The sequence below is a fragment of the Erythrolamprus reginae genome, chromosome 5 (genome assembly GCF_031021105.1).
Source record: "Erythrolamprus reginae isolate rEryReg1 chromosome 5, rEryReg1.hap1, whole genome shotgun sequence".
NCBI classification, from domain to species: Eukaryota; Metazoa; Chordata; class Lepidosauria; order Squamata; family Dipsadidae; genus Erythrolamprus; species Erythrolamprus reginae.
The window spans coordinates 3,760,858-3,784,914 of NC_091954.1; the positions used below are offsets into that span (position 1 = coordinate 3,760,858).

General features: G+C 40.3%; 1 protein-coding gene and 1 long non-coding RNA gene across 3 annotated transcripts; one reads left to right on the forward strand and one right to left on the reverse strand.

Annotated features, from left to right (window-relative positions):
• Positions 1-5,884: 5,884 nt before the first annotated feature.
• Positions 5,885-15,548, reverse strand: LOC139167502 (uncharacterized). Its single transcript, XR_011559153.1, has 3 exons — positions 15,189-15,548; positions 14,348-14,476; positions 5,885-6,376 (listed from the first exon to the last, which is right to left on the reverse strand). It is a non-coding gene; the product is annotated as an uncharacterized lncRNA (long non-coding RNA).
• TMEM254 (transmembrane protein 254) lies at positions 15,328-23,783 on the forward strand. 2 transcript variants are annotated; one of them, XM_070751991.1, is made up of 5 exons: positions 15,380-15,530; positions 17,649-17,752; positions 17,842-17,898; positions 19,968-20,027; positions 22,737-23,783. In XM_070751991.1, exons 1-5 carry the CDS (start codon positions 15,420-15,422, stop codon positions 22,852-22,854), a joined length of 450 nt encoding a protein of 149 aa, XP_070608092.1. In that variant the 5' UTR covers positions 15,380-15,419; the 3' UTR covers positions 22,855-23,783. The 2 variants fall into 2 exon arrangements, with proteins under 2 accessions (XP_070608093.1, XP_070608092.1); XM_070751992.1 differs by lacking the exon at positions 17,842-17,898 and having other exon boundaries at positions 15,328-15,530.
• The last annotated feature ends 274 nt before the right edge of the window (positions 23,784-24,057 follow it).

Sequence of the window (24,057 nt, forward strand, 5' to 3'; positions counted from 1 at the left end):
TGTTTTTCTTCCCTAAGCAATATTTGGGGAAAAAAAAATTAAAAGTCTGGAAGTTGTTTTGTTGCCTGATTTAAGCTGGATTTTATCTCAAAAAGCCACATAGCCTGATTATTAAAAGTCTTCATTTTTGGTTAAGCAGGAGGTAAGGAAGAATTAAAGTTTATTTATTTATTTATTTATTTATTGGATTTGTATGCCGCCCCTCTCCGCAGACTCGGGGCGGCTAACAACAGTAATAAAACATTATACTGTATAACAAAATCCAATACTAAAAACAGTTTAAAACCCATTATATAAAAACCAATCATACATACAGACATACCATGCATAAATTGTAAAGGCCTAGGGGGAAGTCTATCTCAGTTCCCCTATGCCTGGCAGCAGAGGTGGGTTTTAAGCAGCTTTCGAAAGGCAAGGAGGGTGGGGGCAATTCTAATATCTGGGGGGAGTTGGTTCCAGAGGGCTGGGGCCACCACAGAGAAGGCTCTTCCTCTGGGTCCCGCCAAGCGACATTGTTTGGTTGACGGGACCCGGAGAAGACCCACTCTGTGGGACCTAACTGGTCGCTGGGATTCATGCGGCAGAAGGCGGTCCCTAAGGTAATCTGGTCTGGTGCCATGAAGGGCTTTATAGGTCATAACCAACACTTTGAATTGTGACCGGAAATTGATCGGCAATCAATGCAGACTGCGGAGTGTTGGTGTAACATGGGCATATTTGGGAAAGCCCATGATTGCTCTCGCAGCTGCATTCTGCACGAAGTTTCCGAACACTTTTCAAAGGTAGCCCCATATAGAGAGCGTTACAGTAGTCGAGCCTCGAGGTGATGAGGCCAGGAGTGACTGTGAGCAGTGACTCCCGGTCCAAATAGGGCCGCAACTGGTGCACCAGGCGAACCTGGGGGAACGCCCCCCTCGCCACAGCTGAAAGGTGTTTCTCTAATGTGAGCTGTGGATCAAGGAGGATGCCCAAGTTGCGGACCCTCTCTGAGGGGGTCAATGATTCCCCCCCCAGGGTGATGGACGGACAGATGGAATTGTCCTTGGGAGGCAAGACCCACAGCCACTCCGTCTTGTCTGGGTTTAGTTTGAGTTTGTTGACACCCATCCAGGCCCCCACAGCCTCCAGGCACCGGCACTTCACTTCCACTGCTCCGTTGACTGGACATGGGGTGGAGATGTATAACTGTATAAGTTGTCTAATTTAATATGTCAGGGGAAAATAAAAAGGCTACCACACTCCTGATTTTTTAAAAAATCCCCATAGACGAACATGCTCCCACCCCAAGATTTTATCTCAGTGACGGTGATGATTAATCTATTAATTTAATTTATATAGCCACCCAACGCGCGTAGAGGCAGCTTAAAACAAAGATGACGAATCTATTTACATGGTATTATCATGGAATCTGTTTTTGACAGTGGCCCCACTCTTCAGGAACCATAGTGGTGGCTGATGAAGAAACGTTTTTAGCATAAATAAGCAACATAAAGGAGTTCTTAATCTTCTTTCTCGCAAGGGCTGGGAAAGAATGATATCAGCAGTTCCCAGGAGACCCAGCTCCTAGCACGGGACCCGATCTCATAATCTCTCAACGCTGAATTTATCAAGGCCAGCGAGCAAGCTCACCCGTCTCCTTGCCTATTGCTTAACAGAGTTGGAAGGAACCTTGGAGGTCATCTACTCCAACCCCGACCCCACCCCCATCCAAGTAGGAGACCCTACACCGGGGGTGCAATTCAGTAGGTTCTGACAGGTTCTGGAGAACCGGTGGCGGAAATTTTGAGAATTGGCAAATACAGAGAAACATAGAAGATTGATGGCAGAAAAAGACCTCATGGTCAATCTAGTCTGCCCTTATATTATTTCCTGTATTTGGTAAATCCACAGTCACTGAATTTAAACATGCCTGGGATAAACCTAGATCCATTGTAAGATAAAATACAGGAAATAGTATAAGGGCAGACTAGATGGACCATGAGGTCTTTTTCTGCCGTCAGTCTTCTATGTTTCTATGAATGAAGAAGGAAGGAAATAAAGGGAAGGAAGGGAAGGAAGGGAAGGAAGGAAAGAAAGGGAAGGAAGGAAGGAAGGAAGGAAGGAAGGAAGGAAGGAAGGAAGGAAGAATCTGCAGTCACTGAATTTAAACATGCCTGGGATAAACCTAGATCCATTGTAAGATAAAACACAGGAAATAGTATAAGGGCAGACTAGATGGACCATGAGGTCTTTTTCTGCCATCAGACTTCTATGTTTCTATGTTTCTATTTATGACGTCAGAGTGTCCTGGATGCTTTGATTCCCCCTTTTGTGACAAATAAGTCAATTTAACTAACTAATTTAATAACGGTAGTGACTCACTTAACAACTGAGGCAGCCAAGGTGGTCATAAAATGGGGACAGAATTCGCTGAACCAACGTTTCTCTTAACAACAGAAATGTTGGCCTCAGTTGCAGCGGTAAGGTTTTGCTGTGGTTTTCACATATTTTAATATCAACCTGGAAAATGAATATCTTAATCACTGTATGATTCAAGGGGCCAAAAGAAATTGGTTATAATAGTGGAACGAGGGATTGAAATCCATATTTCGCTTGAAGCAACCATTGAGCCTACTGAGATCGAATCAGATTGTTGGGAGCAATATGCTGACTCCTTCTACATATAAAAATAGAAAGAAAAGAAGAACAATTTAAACAAACAGAACATAGAAAGAAAGGAAGGAAGGAAGGAAGGAAGGAAGGAAGGAAGGAAGGAAAAAAATGGACAGACAAATGAGCATATAAACTTAAACAACATATAAAACATGTTCAGTGGTGTTCTATATATTCACATAGTTATTTGCTTATATCAATTAATATTTTCTTCCACTACATCCATATATTTATTTGTTATATAGAAGACATAATTTGTCAACCTTATTGTTGACTATCGCTGTCAAACGACCTAATATTATTTATATCTAGTGTGTGGAATTGTGTGTCTGTTTTCCTTAGTTCTGTATATTATATTGTATTCATTTTGGATATTTCTGAAGAAGATACAGATTCGTTTTTAGGGGTTTTATGTTCCATCAATTTATGGGGCAGTGTTTCTATATTTTCATTTTATTTGGGTATGGAAGGAGTGTCGAATTTTGCTTTCCCTTTAAATTTTTAAAGATTCTGTACATTTATTGTTCTCCACTCTTTATGCTCTTTTTACAAGTTCCCTCTTGTTTTATTTATTTATTTGTTTGTTTTGTCAAGTACGTATTGGTGGTATACAAATATATATATACACAAGTATTTGTTTTTGTAGATTTTCACGGGTATATGTATGTAGATCATCAGGCTGAAGTTGTTAGCTTCGTGTTGCTTTAAATATATTCATAATAAATATAATATTAATATTAATAATAAATATTCATAATAAATAAATAAATATTCATATAAACTATATTCAAAGCAGCACAAAGCTAACAACTTCAGCCTGATGATGGTGAATGTGATTTCACTGAAACGTCGCATAGACACTCAAAATATTATATGGGGTAAAACCCAAACTCAGAACAATCTACATATACTGTACACATACATACATTTTACCCTGCTGAATGAATTGAAATATTCTCATTGAATACTTTGTTCAGTACAAAGTTGATTGTGCACAACAGCCTGTGAAATTGATTGTCAATCAGAGTTGCTTCTTAAGTGGACAGTTTGATTTCACAGAAGTTTGATCTACTTGGAGTTATATTGTGTTGTTTAAGTGTTCCCTTAATTTTTTTCCAGGTGTATTTATATATGTGATAGTAGTAAAAGAGAAACATTAGGACAGGGGATGGAAGGCACTCTGGCAAGGCTTCTTCATTTTTTGAATCTTTATTCACCTCTTTAATCCAAGTTGCATTCGTAGCCTCTACCATTATCATTCCTAGCGCCAAGGTTTAGAGTTGAATTATAAATTTCCATTTAGACACACAGAGAGGAGTGCACAGACTGCCTAAACACACAAACCCTCCCCAATAAAACACAAGTCTCACTGATAAGGGATCAATAGAGATAATAGTCATTGAAGTGGAGGGCGGAGAGGATGAAAGATCATTTTCACACCTTTTAATTTGATTGTTCTAAGTGTCTGCAGACCTGACTGGTCATCTTACCTTGCTATCAGCTTTTCAAAGGGTCTCTCAGCAACTTTGAAAGGGGAAGTGGGGTGGGGGGATGGGTGGGGGGATAGGTTCTTTGGAAAGAAATCACTTTTTTTTTTGGTTTAGTTGGAAAGCTTTTTCTAACACTTTAATATCAGGAATATAATAATAATAATAATAATAATAATAATAATAATAATTATTATTATTATTATTATTTATTAGATTTGTATGCTGCCCCTCTCCGAAGAGTCGGGGCGGAAACACAGAAGATTGACAGCAGAAAAAGACCTCCTGGTCCATCTATTCTGCCCTTATACTATTTTCTGTATCTTATTTTAGGATGGATATATATTTTATCCCAGGCATGTTTAAATTCAGTGACTGTGGATTTACCCACCAGATCTGCTGGACCTTTGTTCCAAGCTTCTACTACTCTTTCGGTTAAATAATATTTTCTCACATTGCTTCTGGTCTTTCCAACAACTAACCTCAGATTGTGCTCCCTTGTTCTTGTGTTCACTTTCCTATTAAAAACACTTCCCTCCTGGACCTTATTTAACCCTTTAACATATTTAAATGTTTCGATCATGTCCCCCCTTTTCCTTCTGTCCTCCAGACTAGACAGATGGAGTTCATGAAGTCTTTCCTGATAAGTTTTGTGCTTAAGACCTTCCACCATTCTTGTAGCCCGTCTTTGGACCCGTTCAATTTGATCCATCTCTTTTTGTAGGTGAGGTCTCCCCATTCTTCTCTGTTGAAAGCTGTTCACTGAAAACAACAACAGCACCATCGCACCCCTTTTCCTTTGGAAATGCATACGCCCTGGAGAAAAGGCTGCAGATAGTCCTTACATATGACTGCCATGGCACCCAAAATAGATGTTGTTAAGTGAGAAGGTGGTTATGTGGGTTTCTGCTCCAATGTCAGCGTTCCAAAGAGCATGTGAGAATCACGCTCTTACTGTGTGGAAGGATGGAAGGAAGGATGGAAGGAAAGAAGGAAGGAAGAAAAGAAGGAAAGAAGGAAGGAAAGACGGAAGGGAGGGAGGGAGGGAAGGGAAGGAAGGATGGAAGGAAGGGAAGGAAGGATGGAAGGAAAGAAGGAAGGAAGGAAGGATGGATCAGATTAATAATGGCCCTAGCCCTCTGGAATCAGCCCCCCCCTCCCGAGATTCGCACTGTCCCTACTCTCCTTGCCTTCCGCAAGAGTCTGTATGCTGTCAGGCTTGGGGCCATTAGATCTCAGCCCCCCCCCCCCCCTTCCCTGGCCGACTAAATATTTGTATGGTTGTTGTTTGAATGGGTACTACTGATTTTTAACACAACTGGGGATTTTAGATTGTTTCTATACTTTTAATTTAATTGGATTTGCTCTTGCATTTGTTGAGGGGGTGGCATATTAATCCGATAGTTGGATGGATGGATGGATAAAAGATAGATAGACAGACAGACAGATAGATGATGGTAGATAGGTAGATAGGTAAATAGATAGATGATGGTAGATAGATAGATAGATAGATAGATAGATAGATAGAAGATAGGTAGGAAGGTAGGTAGGTAGGTACGGTAAATAGATAGAAGAAAGATAGATAGATAGATATGGATAGATGGATGGATGGATAGATAGAGATGGATAGATAGATAGATAGATAGATAGATAGATGGATGATAGGTACTGTAGGTAGGCAGACAGACAGACAGACAGACAGACAGACAGTGGGTTTTTATAATGTAGTTTTATTAGATTTCTAAACATGTTGTAAGTTTCTCTGAGTCTCAGGAGAAGAGAGGCATAGAAATTGAATGAATGAATGAACCTTCTTCTTTCTTGAACCCCCTCAAGTATTGTAAGACTACTATCACATCATAGATTGGTCACCCCTTAGTCCTTCTTGATTTGACCTACTCGGGTCCTTCTCAAAGATTGAAAGAAGACCTTGGTTGCCCTTTACAAACCGCATCAGGTTTACAGGCGGTGGGATTGCTCCATCCGAAGCCAGATTAATCTTCCATTTGCCTTTAAAGACAATGGGGCTCAAAGGGGATTTTATTTCATTTCAGGCCCTGGGAAAGTGCTAAACAGGAATAATTCAGCAAACAAGAGATTATCAGCCGATAGAGGGTGACAATCATAGCGCTCACGATCAGAGGGCCCAGTTGCCGGATTCCTCTCCTTTGGGGAGGGAAATAATCAAATAAAAACCTTGAGATCGAGACTGTCTCCTCTGCGGCGGCTCAGGTCACCTGGTATGAGACAAAGACACAAAAAGCAGATAAATTAAATTTCCTCAGGTCATTTCCTTCCAGGATTCCTCAGCAGTTATGCTACTGTAGAGCAGTGTTTCCCAACCTTGGCAACTTGAAGATATTTGGACTTCAACTCCCAGAATTCCCCAGCCAGCAAATGCTCTAGAGCATCGTTTCCATAAAAGAGAATTCTTTATCATAGAATAGAATAGAATAGAATAGAATTTTTTATTGGCCAAGTGTGATTGGACACACAAAGAATTTGTCTTGGTGCAGATGCTCTCAGCGTACATAAAATAAAATATACATTTGTCAAAAGTCATGTGGTACAACACTTAATGATTGTCATAGGGGTCAAATAAGCAATGAAGAAGCAATATTAATAAAAATCTTAGGATATAAGCAACAAGTTACAGTCATACAGTCAACATGGGAGGAAATGGGTGATAGGAATGATGAGAAAAACTAGTAGAATAGAAGTGCAGATTTAGTAGAAAGTCTGACAGTGTTGAGGGAATTATTTGTTTAGCAGAGTGATGGCGTTCGGAAAAAAACTGTTCTTGTGTCTAGTTGTCTTGGTGTGCAGTGCTCTGTAGCGACGTTTTGAGGGTAGGAGTTGAAACAATTTGTGTCCAGGATGTGAGGGGTCAGTAAATATTTTCCCCGCCCTCTTTTTGATTCATGCAGTATACAGGTCCTCAATGGAAGGCAGGTTGGCAGCAATTGCTTTTTCTGCAGCTCTGATTCTCCTCTGAAGTCTGTGTCGGTCCTGTTGGGTTGCAGCACCAAACCGGACAGTTATAGAGGTGCAGATGACAGACTCAGTGATTCCTCTGTAGAACTGGATCAGCAGCTCCTTGGGCAGTTTGAGCTTCCTGAGCTGGCGCAGAAAGAACATTCTTTGTTGTGCTTTTTTGATGATGTTTTTGATGTTAGGTGACCATTTTATGTCTTGAGATATGATAGAAGCTAGAAATTTGAAGGTCTCTACTGTTGATACTGTGTTGTCTAGTATTGTCCAAGTGTGATTGGACACACCAGGAATTTGTCTTTGGTGCAAATGCTCTCAGCGTACATAAAAGAAAAAGACACATTTGTCAAGACTCATGCGGTACAACACTTAATGATTGTCATAGGGGTCAAATAAGCAATGAAGAAACCATCAATATTAATAAAAATCTTACACTGCTTAATGCAAATTATCCTGAGGTGGAATTCAGGGGGTGAGTGACAAAAGCATGGGGGAAAAAAAGAGTCAACCCAAACAATGTTTAGAAAAGAGAGCTAAATTTATTCTCACTTTTAACCCTCTCAGATGTTTTCTGGAGTTATTTCTCAATGATTTTGTGAGTTGGGGTCAGTGATGGGCTCCTACCGGTACGGTCAGGTACGCAGAACTGGTAGAAAAAGTTTGGTCAGGTTCTCAGAACTGGTAGAAAAAAAAATGATTTTTTTTTCTTTTTTTCCCTTCTGGGTATGTTTTTCCTACTGCAGTAAATGAGGTGGAATGTGTATAATTTTAGAAGAGCTGTGCGTGTGTGTACATACACATACAGTTTATATAGTAGATAATGTACATTTTTGCGTGCCTGTAATATGTATGTACACATGTGGCATATATACATAGAATTAAAGAGTCATATATACATAGAATTAAAGAGTCATATATACATAGAATTAAAGAGTATATTTTGGATGCTCAGTGATAGTAAATAGATAAAGGAATTGTAGCTGTTTGGGGCGAGGAGAGGCCAGGCACCTTAACCCAAACCCTTAACATGAATGATGTCAGTTTGGTCATCTATAAGCCAGACGGCTTGACCTTTAAGCCACCCCCGGTCACATGATTGTCAAGCCACTCCCACCTGGTCACATGGCGGGCAAGCCACACCCAGAAAATAAGCCACACCCACAGTATGGTAGTAAAAAAATGTACAGCCCTACAAGGTCTCTAATTTATTTATTTATTTATTTATTGGATTTGTATGCCACCCCTCTCTGCAGACTCGGGGCGGCTAACAACAGTAACAAAACAGTATAATCCAATACTAAAAACAGTTAAAACCCATTATATAAAAACCAATCATACATACAGACATACCATGCATAAAATTTTAAAGGCCTAGGGGGAAAGTGTATCTCAGTTCCCCCATGCCTGGCAGCAGAGGTGGGTTTTAAGTAGCTTACGAAAGGCAAGGAGGGTGGGGGCAATTCTAATCTCTGGGGGGAGTTGGTTCCAGAGGCCCAGGGCCGCCACAGAGAAGGCTCTTCCCCTGGGTCTCGCCAAGTGACATTGTTTGGTTGACGGGACCCGGAGAAGACCCACTCTGCGGGACCTAACTGGTCGCTGGGATTCGTGCAGCAGAAGGCGGTCCCTGAGGTAATCTGGTCTAAGGTGACAAAAATGGCGTAAGTATAGTTTACTTTTCTCACTACTCCTCTTATCTACCACGATCCAGGTGCCCCACCTCAAACCCGATAGATGCCTTTTGCAATCTTTCAAGAAATAAAAAAAAAATGACGCGTTTTTCCAGCCTAGGAATTTATCCCAAAAGGCGTTGACCAAGATGGGTTTATATCCTGACCTGCATTAATAATATGCTCTGTTGGATGGTTATAATTAAATGAAAGATGTGAGTTTGTGAGTTGGGGCGGGTGCACTTTGTGGACTTGAGGACACAATACAAGGCCTCCAATTTTGGTAGATCCAGGTGATAAAAATTGGAGGTAAGGAGGCAGCATTAGATACGGTAATTGTAGGTATGCCTAGAAGAATATATTATATATTTAAAACTGGATAAAGGGAAGCTGTAAATTTAAGAATAGCACCAACGGTGGAATAAATTTAGGGTTCTGGAAAGCTCATCTGTCAACCGCATAACAGATTTAGATTGGAAGTACTTAAGGAAGAATAAGGAGGAATAAAAGGAAGTAGGAAGGAAGGGTATTAACTTGTTATTAAGTGGTTTCTTTGAAATGTATATAAATTTAATAATTATTTTTTAAAAGCAAAATATAGAAGGAAAAGAGACGGGAGATAGAAGTATAAAAAGGGACAAATGGCATTTTGAATAAATGTATAAGTATATAATGTTTTTCCTATTGTGGCATATGTAGAGATGTTAAAGTTTATGGAATTATTTTTTTTTTAAAAAAAGGCCTCCAATTTAAAACTCAGTTATTGATGGCTTTATAAATTTTTTTATTCTATTTATATGCCGCTCAATCCAAAGTGGACTCAATGATGGTTTAATCTTAGAAGCCTGGTGCACCAGTTGCGGCCCTATTTGGACAGGGAGTCACTGCTCACAGTCGCTCATGCTCTCATCACCTCGAGGTTCGATTACTGCAACGCTCTCTACATGGGGCTGCCTTTGAAAAGTGTTCGGAAACTTCAGATCGTGCAGAACGCGGCCGCGAGAGACATCGTGGGGCTTCCTAGATTCGCCCATGTCTCTGCAACACTCCGTGGCCTGCATTGGCTGCCGATCAATTTCCGGTCACAATTCAAAGTGTTGGTTATAACCTTTAAAGCCCTGCATGGCATTGGACGAGAGTACCTCCGGAACCGCCTGCTACCGCACGAATCCCAGCGACCGATAAGGTCCCAGAGTTGGCCTTCTCCGGGTCCGGTCGACCAAACAATATTGTTTGGCGGGCCCCAGGGGAAGAGCCTTCTCTGTGGCAGCCCCGGCCCTCTGGAATCAACTCCCCCCGGAGATTAGAACGGCCCCCACCCTTCTTGTCTTTCGTAAATTATTCAAGACCCATCTATACCGCCAGGCATGGGGGAGTTGAGACACCTTTCCCCCCAGGCTTTTTTATATTTATGTTTGGGTATGTATATGTTGTTTGCTTTTTAAAATATGATAGGGTTTTATGTGCTTTTTAATATTAGATTTGTTTTCGCTGGAATATTTTTTTTATTATTGTTGTGAGCCGCCCCGAGTCTTCGGAGAGGGGCGGCATACAAATCTAATAAATTGAATTGAATTGAATTGAATTAAACCTTCAGGATTCTGGTTAACTTCTGGGCAACCCTCTGGGTGAGAGCTCAATTAAGAGCTAGTCATTGTATCCTTAGGTGTTGTTTTTTTCCCCGACCAGGATTATGGAAAATTTTCACCATGTGTTCCGGCTTAAACCTAAAGAAGAACAGCTGCCTAATTTGCAACTCTTTCTGCAAGAGCACAACTTTGAGAACTTAAAGATGTTTTACAAAAGATTCTACTTTAGTTATGACTCACCTTGTAAAATTGATAAGCATCTATTTAAGGAACACCCCGATTGACAGGCAGAACAAACAAAACAAAATTTCAGAAAAAAATTGAAGAAAAAAGTACAATGGAAATAAATGAAACATTTATGTCATGATGAAGAAACAAAATTAATAATTAAAACAAAAACTTTAATAACAAAAACGATAAAACTTTACTAAATCTATAATTAAATTATTTTACACTTGATATTGATAAAATTGAAGGGGTCCAAAGACGGGCTACAAAAATAGTGGAAGGTCTTAAGCATCAAACTGATCAGGAAAGACTTCATGAACTCAATCTGTAGAGTCTGGAGCAGTGTTTCCCAACCTTGGCAACTTGAAGATATTTGGACTGCAACTCCCAGAATTCCCCAGCCAGCGAATGCAGCTGGTGAATTCTGGGAGTTGAAGTCCAGATATCTTCAAGTTGCCAAGGTTGGGAAACACTGGTCTGGAAGACAGAAAGGAAAGGGGGGATATGATCGAAATATTTAAATATCTTAAAGGGTTAAATAAGGTTCAGGAGGGGAGTGTTTTTAATAGGAAAGTGAACACAAGAACAAGGGGCCAAGTCTGAGGTTAGTTGGGGAAAAGATCAGAAGCAACAGGAGAAAATATTATTTGACTGAAAGAGTAGATGCTTGGAGCAAACTACCAGCAGACATGGTTGGTAAATCCACAGGAACTGAATTTAAACATGCCTGGGATAAACATATATCCATCGTAAGATAAAATACAGGAAATACTATAAGGGCAGACTAGATGGACCAGGAGGTCTTTTTCTGCAGTCAATCGTCTATGTTTTTATGTTTCTAAAACAGGGTTAAATTAATGAATTAATAAAACATGAATTGTACTTACATGAGTATAATATTCACTGAGAAAGAAATAATTTCAATACGAGACACATGAAGTTCTCCAGTGCCCAGCGCATGCGTTTTCAGTAACCAAGTAGTTGAAGCCTGGAATTCACTTCCTGACTCTGTAGGATCATCACTTAACCCCCAAAACTTTATCCTTAGACTGTCCACTATTGACCTCTCCCAATTCCTAAGAGGTCAGGAAGGGGCGTGCATAAGTGCACCAGGGTGCCTTCCGTCCCCTGTCCTAATGTTTCTCTCTTACTAGTACAGTGATACCTTGTCTTACAAACTTAATTGGTTCCGGGATGAGGTTCTTAAGGTGAAAAGTTTGTAAGACCAAACAATGTTTTCCATAGGAATCAATGGAAAAGCGATTAATGCGTGCAAACCCAAAATTCACCCCTTTTGCCAGCCGAAGGGGAATCCAAGCATCGCAAAAATGGGCGCTTCGCTGGCAACGGAAGTCCGGAGGTGGGGTTTCCCAGCGAAGGGAGCATCAGTGAAATCGCAGCATCGCAAAAACACCGAAGTCCTCAAAACCCCACCTACAGACCTCTGTGTTTTTGCAATGCTGCGATTTCACTGAGGCTCCCTTCGCTGGGAAACCCCACCTCCAGACTTCCTGCTGGGATTCCCCTGCAGCATCACAAAAACACGGAAGTCCAGAGGTGGGGTTTCCCATGGAGGGGAGCCTCAGGGGAATCCCAGCAGCACAAAAACAGACGCTTCGCTGGCAATGGAAGTCCAGAGGTGGGGCATCTCAGCAGCGGCGGTGGGTTTGTAAGGTGAAAATAGTTTGTAAGAAGAGGCAAAAAAATCTTAAACCCCGGGTTTGTATCTCGAAAAGTTTGTATGACGAGGTGTTTGTAAGACGAGGTATCGCTGTATCATGTACAGTATTTAAATATTTTATATCTTTGTAAACTACCAATACATAGTTGACAAAACAAATAAAATAAAAAGTATAGGCCATTTACTTTTCTCATTACTCATGTTACCTACCACAACCCGGGTGCTCCACCTCAAACCTGATAGATGCCTTTTGCAATCTTTCAAGAAATCACAAACTACCTGTTTTTCCAGCCTGGGAATTTATCCCAAAAGGCGTTGTCTAAGATGGGTCTGTATCATGACCTACATTAATAATATACTCTGTAGGATGTTATCATCAAATCAAAGATGGGAATGTGATGCTGCATCATCCAGATAAGAGGGAACAGGAGGAGTGTTCAAATCTGGACATTTATCTCATGAGCAGAAAGGCCTCCAACAAGGAGAGGCTATATTCTCTAGTGGTTGAGGTTGGAAACCAGGCGATTCCGAGTTCAAGTCCCACCATAGGTTTGAAAATCAGTTGGGCCAGTCATCTTCTCTTTTGGCCCAACTCACCTCGCAGAGTTGGGTTGCTGCGGGGAAAATAGAAGGGAGAAGGACACACTGTTCAAAAAAATAAAAAATAAAGGGAACACTTAAATAACACAATAGAACTCCAAGTCAATCAAACTTCTGTGAAATCAAACTGTCTACTTGGGAAGCAACACCGATTGACAATCAATTTCACCTGCTGTTGTGCACTTTCAACTTTGTACATAACACAGTATTCAATGAGAATATTTCATTCATTCAGATCTAGGATGTGTTCTTTGAGTGTTCCCTTTATTTTTTTTGAACAGTATATATTAGATATCTTCACCACTTTGTTGTTTATAAAAATAGTACTGGTGGGATGCAAATAGAGAAGTTTAATCAAAATAGCTTGAGAATCCCTGTTTCTTATCCTCCATTGAAGACTTTATTTCAATTTTTTTCTTTCATTTTTTAAATATATTTCATCTGTCCAAGGTTAAAGCCCTTCATGGCACCGGGCCAGTTTATCTCAGGGACCGCCTTCTGCCGCACGAATCCCAGCGACCAGTTAGGTCCCACAGAGTTGGCCTTCTCCGGATACCGTCAACTAAACAATGTCGGTTGGCGGGGCCCAGGGGAAGAGCCTTCTCTGTGGCAGCCCCGACCCTCTGGAACCAACTCCCCCCAGAGATTAGAATAGCCCCCACCCTCCTTGCCTTCCGTAAGCTCCTCAAAACCCACCTCTGCCGTCAGGCATGGGGGAATTAAGATAATCTTTCCCCCTAGGCTTCTACAATTTATGCATGGTATGTTTGTATGTATGATTGGTTTTATAACTGTTGTAGTATTGGATTTTTACATTCTGTTTTTTGTCACTGTTGTTAGCCGCCCCGAAGTCTACGGAGAGGGGCGGCATACAAATCCAATAAATAAATAAAAAGGAAGCACAAATAGGGGAGGAAACATTTTCCCAATAGACCAGAAGTGTTCATTTTCACACTTTTAAAATGTTTTTTTTTTAATGGAAACACTGCTCCCTGGCGGTGCCTTGTTTGGAAAGAGGCAGCCCCTCACCCTGCAGCTTTCAATCAGAAATTCAAAATGTTCTGAAACTGCAGATTTAAGGCATTAAAACATATCTCATCAGTTCCAAATTTTCAAGACTGCAACCTCACAAACAAAATAAGCAAAAATAATGGTTTTATTTGGAACAGGAAATACAGGAGGCTGAAGTCAAAAATCCTGATTTACTGACCATTATTATTTTGGGAGATTTAAACAAGGCAAATTTAAGGAAAGCGCTACCAAAATACACTGCTCAAAAAATAAATAAATAAAGAGAACACTTAAACAACATGCAAATTGGGTGGCTTTGGGGTGGAGCTCCATTTTCGCTACTCCACAGTGGATTTACCAACCACGTCTGCTGGAAGTTTGTTCCAAGCATCTACTACTCTTTCAGTCAAATAATATTTTCTGATCTTTCCCCCAGCTCACCTGAGATTGTGCCCTCTGGTTCTTGGGTTCACTTTCCTATGAAAAACACTCCCCTCCTGGAACTTATTTAACATGTTTAAATGTTTTGATGGCGTCCCCCCTCTTTCCCTTCTGTCCTCCAATACGTACCTGAGACAAAATAAATAAGTAAATAAATAAATATAAACATTGTTATATCTTTGTATACTACCCATACGTACTTGACTAAATAAATAGATAGATAAATAAATAAATAAATAAATATAAACATTGTTATATCTTTGAATACTACCCACATGTACTTGACTAACTAACTAACTAACTAACTAACTAAATAAATAAATAAATAAATAAATAGATAAATAAATAAATAAAAACATTATTATATCTTTGTATACTACCCATACGTACTTGACTAAATAAATAGATAAATAAATAAATAAATAAATATAAACATTGTTATATCTTTGAATACTACCCACATGTACTTGACTAAATAAATAAATAAATAAATAATAAATAAATATAAACATTATTATATCTTTGTATACTACCCATACGTACTTGACTAAATAAATAAATAAATAGATAAATAAATGTAAACATTGTTATATCTTTGCATACTACCCATACGTATGTAACTAAATAGATAAATAAATAAATAAATAGATAAATCAATAAACAGATAGATAGATAGATAGATAGATAGATAAATAAATAGATAAATTAATAAATGTAAACATTGTTATATCTTTGTATACTACCCATACGTATGTAACTAAATAAATAGATAAATAAATAAATAGATAGATAAATAAATAAATAAATAAATGTAAACATTGTTATATCTTTGTATACTTACTTGACTAAACAACCCCTCCCTCTCCGGCGTCGCCTTTTGTGCCGGGCTGAGCGAGAGGCGGCGGCGGCCTGGTGAGGGAGCCGTTCCCTCGCCCGACCCAGCGGGGCCCTTCGGCGGAGGCGTCTCGGGGAGGCAGGCTGGGCGGCGCGGCTCCTCCCCGGGGGCGGCGCGGGCCACGGTTCTTCTTGGGTGGCGCGGGCGGGCGGGGTCCCAGAGCCAAGCCGGAGGAGAATGGCGTCCCGGTCGGATTCCGCCGCTCGTTCCCAGCACCCGGCCACCTACTTCCGAGGGACCCGGCCGTTTATCGCGGCTCTGGCCGTGGGCGGCATGATCTACTGCGGCGTAAGGAGCGAGCGGGTTGGCGGAGAGAGCCGGGAGAGCGGAGATAGAGAGACCGGTTTGATGGACGGGTAGAGGCAGAGAGCTGAAGGAGGGAGGGACGGAGAGAAAGGGAAAGAGAGAGAGAGAGGAAGAAAGAAAGAAGAAAAAAGAATTTAAGAAGGAGCAAGAAATTGAAAATAAGAAAAGCAATAGAGGAAAAGAAAGGGAAAGGAATGAAAAGAGAGAGGGAGAGAAAGAAAGAAAAGGAAGAAAGAAAGAAAGAAAGAGGAGAAAAAGAATTTAAGAAAAGAGCGAGAAATTGAAAATAAGAAAAGCAATAGAGAAAAAGAAAGGGAAAGGAAGAAAGAGAGGGAGAGAAAGAAAGAAAGAAAGAAAAAGGAAGAAAGAAAGAAAGAAAGAAAGAAAGAGGAGAAAAAGAATTTAAGAAAAGAGCGAGAAATTGAAAATAAGAAAAGCAATAGAGAAAAAGAAAGAAATAGATAAAGAGAAATGGAGAGAAAGAAAGAAAGAAAGAAAGAATGAATCAAGGCTGCCTGGCAGAGAGGTGGGCTGTGAAAGGTCCAGCCACCTGCTATTTGCCTGGGGAGGGGGGGGGGGAAGTGGGAGGGAGGGGGGATGCAAAGATATAGAGCTGATGTAGAGAGGGAGAGAGAGAGAAAAAGAAAGGAAACAAAGAGAAAGAAAGAGAAAGAAAGAAAAAAGAGGAGAAAAAGAATTTAAGGAAAGCAAAAAATTGAAAATAAGAAAAGCAATAGAGAAAAAGAAAGGAAAAGGAAGAAAGAGAGAGGGAGAGAAAGAAAGGAAGGAAGGGGAGAAAGAAAAAGGAGGAGGGGAGAGAGAAAGAAAGAGAGGGAGGGAGGGAGAGAGGAAGGAAGGAAGGAAGGAAAGAAGGAAGGAAGGAAGGAAGGAACCCCAGAGTCAGATAATGCGTTCCAGGCATTGATCACTATTGCTGAAGTCGTATTTTCTGCAATCTAGATTGGAGCAGTTTACATTAAGTTTATATCTATTATGTATTCGTGTGTTGTTGTGGTTGAAGGTGAAGTAGTCACTAACAGGGAGGACATTTTGGTATATGATTATATGAACTACAGTTAGATCAGATCGGCAGCGACATAGTTGTAAATTGTCTAATTGCAGGATTCCAAGTCTGGTGGTGTAAGGTTTGTTTGTTGTGAGTAGAGGCTTCTTCTTTGTGAAATATTTCTGGACTCTCTCGATTGTATTTATTGTCTGATAAGCAATGCAGGTTCCATACAGGTGAGCTGTATTCTAGAATTGGTCTGACAAAAGTTTTGTAAGCTCTGGTTAGCAGTTCAATGCTTTTGGAGAAGAAGCTGCCTTAGATTAGATTAGAGTCTTCGGAGAGGGGCGGCATACAAATCTAATAAATTATTATTAATTATTATTATTAATGTGGTTCCAGTGGGCTCTACCATGTCATTGTTTTGGTTGGCTTGTACAATTTTGTGCAGGATATGGAAAGTATAACAACAGGACCTCTTTTCTTGTTACCCTGTAACTTCGGTTGTGAAGGTGACAACGGGGTTGAAAAGGGAACCGGTGTGCAAGTCGGAACAATTTTATTTATTTATTTATTTTATTTATTTATTCATTTGTCCAATACACAAATACATAGGAAGAAAAATAGACATGTGACAATGTAAAAGAGGGTGAAAGTGAACTTAGAGGAGAGGATATATGAAAGGAAGAGAATATATATGATAGATGAAAGAAAGGAAAGACAATTGGACAGGGGACGATAGGCACACCAGTGCACTTATGTACGCCCCTTACTGGCCTCTTAGGAACCTGGAGAGGTCAATCGTGGAGAGTCTAAGGGAGAAATGTTGGGGGTTAGGGGTTGACACAATTGAGTCCAGTAATGAGTTCTATGCTTCGATGACTCGGTTGTTGAAATCATATTTTTTACAGTCAAGTTTGGCGCGGTTCGTATTAAGTTTGAATCTGTTGCGTGCTCTTGTGTTATTGCGGTTGAAGCTGAAGTAGTCATTGACCGGTAGGACATTGCAGCATATGATCTTGTGGGCAATACACAAATCATGTTTTAAGTTTGAGTGACGCTGATAAAAATGGGTTTTTTTCCCCCCTGTTCAGTTTGCTGTCTTGGCCCCTTCAAGAATCCCCTATGATGGTTTGGGTCCGTTAGGAAAACTCACAATATATTTGCAGGAGAATCACAAAACTGTTTTCCATTGGGGGTAAGTTGACTTCAGCATTTGGGGAAATACGTTCCTTAGTGGCCCAGTGGTTAGAGTGCAGGACTACAAACTTCTTCTGTAATCTGTAGATCAGCAGTTCAAATCTCGCCATGTTCAAGGTTGACTCAGCCTTCCATCCTTCCGAGGTGGGTAAAATGGGGACCCAGATTGTTGACTTTGTAAACCACTTAGAGCAGGGGTCAGAGACCAATAAGAGCACACAGAGTTGGCCTCCTCCAGTTGGCGGGACCACGCGGGGAGGGCCTTCTCTGTGGCTGCCCTGACTCTATGGAACCAATCCCAGATGTCCATACTGCTCCCACCCACTGTAAGACCACAAAGACCTGACCGGGGGGGGGGATGAATTGACAAGGCAAAAGTGTATGAATGGTATTATGTTTTATAATCAACCGGGTTCTTTTTTTAATACGGGGTTTTATAGTTTTAGATATTACAGTGATCCCTCGATTTTCGCGATCTCGTTCTTCGCGAAACGCTATATTGCGATTTTTCCACCCGATGACGTCACTCTCTTCCTTCCTTTCTCATCTTTCTCTCTCTCTCTCTTTCTCTATCTTGCTTCTTCCTCTCTCACACTCTCTTCCTCCCTCTCTCATCTCTTTCTTTCCTTCTCTCTCTTTCTCTATCTCTCACCCTCTTGCTGGCGGGTGGCGGGCGAGCGGGGGCATCAGCGAGGAAGACCCAGGGAAGGTTCCTTCGGCCGCCCAGCAGCTGATCTGCTTGGCAGTGCGGCAGCAGCGAGGAGCCGAATCGGGGTTTCCCCGCCGCCCACGCAAAGGGGAAACCCCGATCTTCGTCTGCTCGCTGCTGCTGCGCTGCCGAGCAGATCAGCTGCTGGGCGGCCGAAGGAACCTTCCCTGGGTCTTCCCCGCCGCCCACGCAAACTCCACCATCTGCGCATGCGCGGCCATGAAAAAGGGCGCGCATGCGCAGATGGTGTTTTTACTTCCGCAACCCTACATCGCGAAAAATCGATTATCGCGAGGGGTCTTGGAACAGAACCCTCGCGATAATCGAGGGATCACTGTATATTCAACCGATTAGGTCCCACAGAGTTGGCTTTCTCTGGGTCCCGTCGACTAAACAATGTCGTCTGGCGGGACCCAGGGGAAGAGCCTTCTCTGTGGCGGCCCTGGCCCTCTGGAATCAACTCCCTCCAGAGATCAGAACTGCCCTCACCCTCCTTGTCTTTCGTAAATTGCTTAAGACCCCCAGGTTGAGACATCTCCCCCAGGCTTATATAGTATTATGTATGGTATGCTTGTGTTGTATGTTTTTTTTTTTTAAATGATGGGGTTTTAGATGCTTACTTTTAAATATTACATTTGTTACATTATCACATTATTACATTATTATTATTACATTATACATTATTATTATTGTTGTGAGCTGCCCCGAGTCTGCGGAGAGGGGCGACATACAAATCCAAATAATAATAATAATAATAATAATAATAATAATAATAATAATAATAATAATAATGTGGGCACTCACGCATAGCGTGCGTGCACGCTCTTTCGGCACTCAAGGAAAAAAAGGTTCGCCATCACTGGTTTATGGAGTTAGCCTTATAGTCCAAAACATACCGCAACTCACAACACATCTCGATCTATTAGCACGACAACAATCTGAATTTAGAGGGAAGATTAAGAGGTAGGAAGACACTGGCGCTTCACGCCGCCTTAAAACGAGATTGTCTTTCCTTATGCTGGACAAGTTCATGAAAAGTTGTGACTTGTTTTTGAAGGCAGTGTTCTCTCTAAATTTTTTTTGGGGTGGGCGGAAAAGTATAGTGTCTGAGCGGCAGTCCCTTCGGGACTGGGCGACACAGAAATAATAATAAAATTTCCCTCTCGGCTTCTGGGCAGATTTGGAAAACTCTGAGTTGATGATGATTTTTAAGTGAGCGATTGCTCACCTGCTCAGCTTAGAGGGAACTATGTTTGAAGGTATTGCATATTGGAAAACCCTCTGTAATCCTTTTTTTTAAAAAACAAAAAAACCAACAACACAATTTTAAATCACAACCTTATGAATTAATTATTGAGACACGAAGGTGAGTTTTGCTTTTTACCTTTTTTCTGAACTGATGTCTAATTTGTTCTTGACTTAACTTGTTTTTGACTTAATTTGTTTTTGACTTAATTTGTTCTTGACTTAATTTGTTCTGGTGCGGTTTTTCTTCATTTTACAGATATGCGGTGTCTTGCTTTCTTCATGTGGGTGAAGCGTTTTTGAGTCTCTGGTTATGCAAGTAAGTTCTCCTAACTTCTTCACGAGTTGGAAGTGGCACACTTTGAGTTGGGTTGGCACGGCAGTAGTTTTCTACATTTATTTATTTATTTATTCATTTATTCATTCATTCATTCAATTTTTATGCTGCCCTTCTCCTTAGACTCAGGGCGGCTTACAACATGTTAGCAATAGCACTTTCTAACAGAGCCAGCCTATGGCCCCCACAATCTGGGTCTTAGAAATACTCTTTGTGAATCTCTCTCTCTCTATATATGCAGTGGTACCTCTACTTACAAACTTAATTCGTTCCGTGACCAGGTTCTTAGAAACATAGAAGTCTGACGGCAGAAAAAGACCTCCTGGTCCATCTAGTCTGCCCTTATACTATTTCCTGTATTTTATCTTACAATGGATATATGTTTATCCCAGGCATGTTTAAATTCAGTGACTGTGGATTTACCAACCACGTCTGCTGGAAGTTTGTCCCAAGGATCTACTACTCTTTCAGTAAAATAATATTTGCTCATGTTGCTTTTGATCTTTCCCCTAACTAACTTCAGATTGTGTCCCCTTGTTCTTGTGTTCACTTTCCGATTAAAAATACTTCCCTCCTGAACCTTATTTAATTCTTTAACATATTTAAATGTTTTGATCATGTCCCCCCTTTTCCTTCTGTCCTCCAGACTATACAGATTGAGCATAAAACGTATCAGGAAAGACTTCATGAACTCAATCTGTATAGTCTGCAGGACAGAAGGAAAAGGGGGGGGGCACGATCGAAACATTTAAATATGTTAAAGGGTTAAATAAGGTTCAGGAGGAAAGTGTTTTTAATAGGAAAGTGAACACAAGAACAAGGGGACACAATCTGAAGTTAGTTGGGGGAAAGATCAAAAGCAACATGAGAAAATATTATTTGACTGAAAGGGGAGTAGATGCTTGGAACAAACTTCCAGAAGATGTTATTGGTCAATCCATACTCACTGAATTTAAACATTGGGATAAACATATATCCATCGTAAGATAAAATGCAGGAAGTAGTATAAGGGCAGACTAGATGGACCATGAGGTCTTTTTCTGCTGTCAATCTTCTAGGTTTCTATGTTTTTTCAGACATTCACTAAACGAACTGTTGTAAGTCAAGACTGCTGTAAGTCAAGAATGACCTCTACTTTTCATTGCAATTTTGGAGATGTAAACAAAATAGGGTGAGACAAGGTCTAAAATTGGTCAGTATTTCATGGAGATTTACCAGTTAGGAAAAAAACAGCGAATGCTGGCTGGGGAATTCTGGGAGTTGAAGTCCAGATATCTTCAAGTGGCCAAGGTTGGGAAACACTGCTCTAAGAGGAGACCTCTTACTCAACAAAGGGTGGAGTGTGCTAATTGCAGAAGACACCTTTGTGTGGTTTCACAACCCTCCTTTGCCACGTTGTAATCCTCTTGTGATTCATTTTTCCCCACCCGTTATCTGAGCCGATAGAAGCAATTACTCGCCCAGTCTCGCTCGTGTGTTCTGGTTGCATAAGAAAACTTATATGACTCAGTTGATTCTCTGCGGGTTGCTAACCTGTAATTAATGTATTCCCACTCCAAGGAATTGATCCGAAAGTATAGGCAGAGTGATGTATATCTGGTACTTTGCTCAACAGTAGCAACGGTGAGAGGGATCTTGGAGTCCTGGTGGACAACCATTTAAATAGGAGCCAGCCCTGTGCAGCAGCTGCCCAAAAAGCCAACACAGTTCTAGGCTGCGTTGGATAGAATCAAGATCACGTGATGTGAAGTGTGAATACCACTTTACAAGGCCTTGTAAAGTGGTATTACAGCATTCAGTTTTAATAATAATAATAATTAATAATAATTTATTGGATTTGTATGCTGCCCCTCTCCGTAGACTCGGGGCGGCTAACAACAATGATAAAAACAGGGGCATACAAATCCAATTAATAATAAAAATAATAATAATAATAATAATAATAATAATAATAATAATAATAATAATAGGGCGGCTCACAACAACAGTAAAACAATATACAACAAATCTAATAATTTAAAAGTCACTAAAAACCCCTTATTAAAAAGCAAAAACATACACACAAACTTACCATGCATAAACTGTATAGGCCCGGGGGAAATGTCTCAATTCCCCCATGCCTGACGGCAGAGGTGGGTTTTAAGGAGTTTACGAAAGGCAAGGAGGGTGGGGGCAATTCTAATCTCCAGGGGGAGCTGGTTCCAGAGGGTCGGGGCTGCCACAGAGAAGGCTCTTCCCCTGGGTCCTGCCAAACAACATTGTTTAGTTGACGGGACCCAGAGAAGGCCAATAAATAAAATAAAATAAAATAAAATAAAATAAAATAAAATAAAATAAAATAAAATAAAATAAAATAAAATAAAATAAAATAAAATAAAATAAAATAAAATAAAATAAATAAAACAAAACAAAACAAAACAAAACAATAAAATAAATAAAATAAAATAAAATAATAAATAAATAAAATAATAATAATAAATAAAATAAAATAAATAAAATAATAAAATAAAATAAAATAATAAAATAAAATAAAACAAACAAACAAACAAACAAACATCAAGACGGGTGTGAGCAGCTTTGTTTTCCAGATGGTAGGATATGCGCCAAAGATCACGCCGTTTTTATTTTAAACTTGAACCATTTTCCTCCCTAAATAAATGTCGGTGTCATTTGCTTCTCTTTTCCTCACAGTAAGAAAGGCATCATGGACAAGACGACGCAGCTGAAGTGGTTCGTTCAAACGTTGTTTTGTGGCTTCTTTTCGCTGTACCATCTTCTGGCTTACAAACCACCCAAGAAAACCCATTGAAGAATTGGACGTGGAAATGGAAGCCGAAAGGGCAAGAGGTTGCTCCCAACACCGAAGGATCTCTCCACATTTTGGAATTCGATTGAAAACACCTTTCGCTGTTACTTAGAAAGACTCAAAGAACAAAACCCCCTAACAAAAAAAAAACACCTTTGGTTTTGGGCCACTCTGGTGATAAACGTATGAGTTGATTAAAGCAGAAATCACACTTTAAATAGGGAATCAAAAGTTCTCACCTTCTTACAGAAGGCCTGCTGTCCAAGGATAGAAGTATCTTGCATTTTTAAAATTCTGTTAAAAGACCTTGGTATAGGGTAAGAGTTGCTACACTTTTAATTTGGGGCAATAATCCTGTTTACAGTTTATTAAAGTTTGTTGCAGAAAACTCAATTTCTAGAAGCACACACAGATGAATGATTCAGCTGGATTCATTAACTTCTTAATGAAGTTAAGGGGGACACGATCAAAACATTTAAATATGTTAAAGGGTTAAATAAGGTCCAGGAGGGAAGTGTTTTTGTTGTAATCATAGATTTTAAGCACTGAAATTTGGGAATAAAATATTGCTGGAGAGTGATATTTTAAGCCTAAATTATGTGCTGAATAAGATCTTTATTTTTCCTCTATGGAAAGGCAGGAAGAAAAGTCCAGGCTGAGCAAGCATCCTGCAGAATCATGATAAGGAAATATATGCCTTACACATTCCTTTGTTACTCACCAGTAAACACACATTCCAGGAAAGGAGCAAAGATTGTAGCTTCCGTTAATTATCTATAGGGAAGCCACAAGAGAAGTTTGCTTTATATGGTGCTGGCTTAATGTATGTGACGTTCGCGAATTGGTTATTCTGTACCACATGTCAGAACTGTGAAAACACAATAAATAGGAGAGACCTTGATTTATTTGAGGTCGTCCTCCCATCGAGAAAACTTTCTCTCTGTCATTTCATTCTGATGTGGCAATCATGGCATGCTGTGCCTCCCTAGAGGGCGACCCACCGGGAGAGGGCAGAATGCTTTCATGTTTTTTAATAGGAAAGTGAACACAAGAACAAGGGGACACAATCTGAAGTTAGTTGGGGGAAAGATCAAAAGCAACATGAGGAAATATTATTTTACTGAAAGAGTTGTAGATCCTTGGAACAAACTTCCAGCAGACATGGTAGATAAATCCACAGTCACTGAATTTAAACATGCCTGGGAT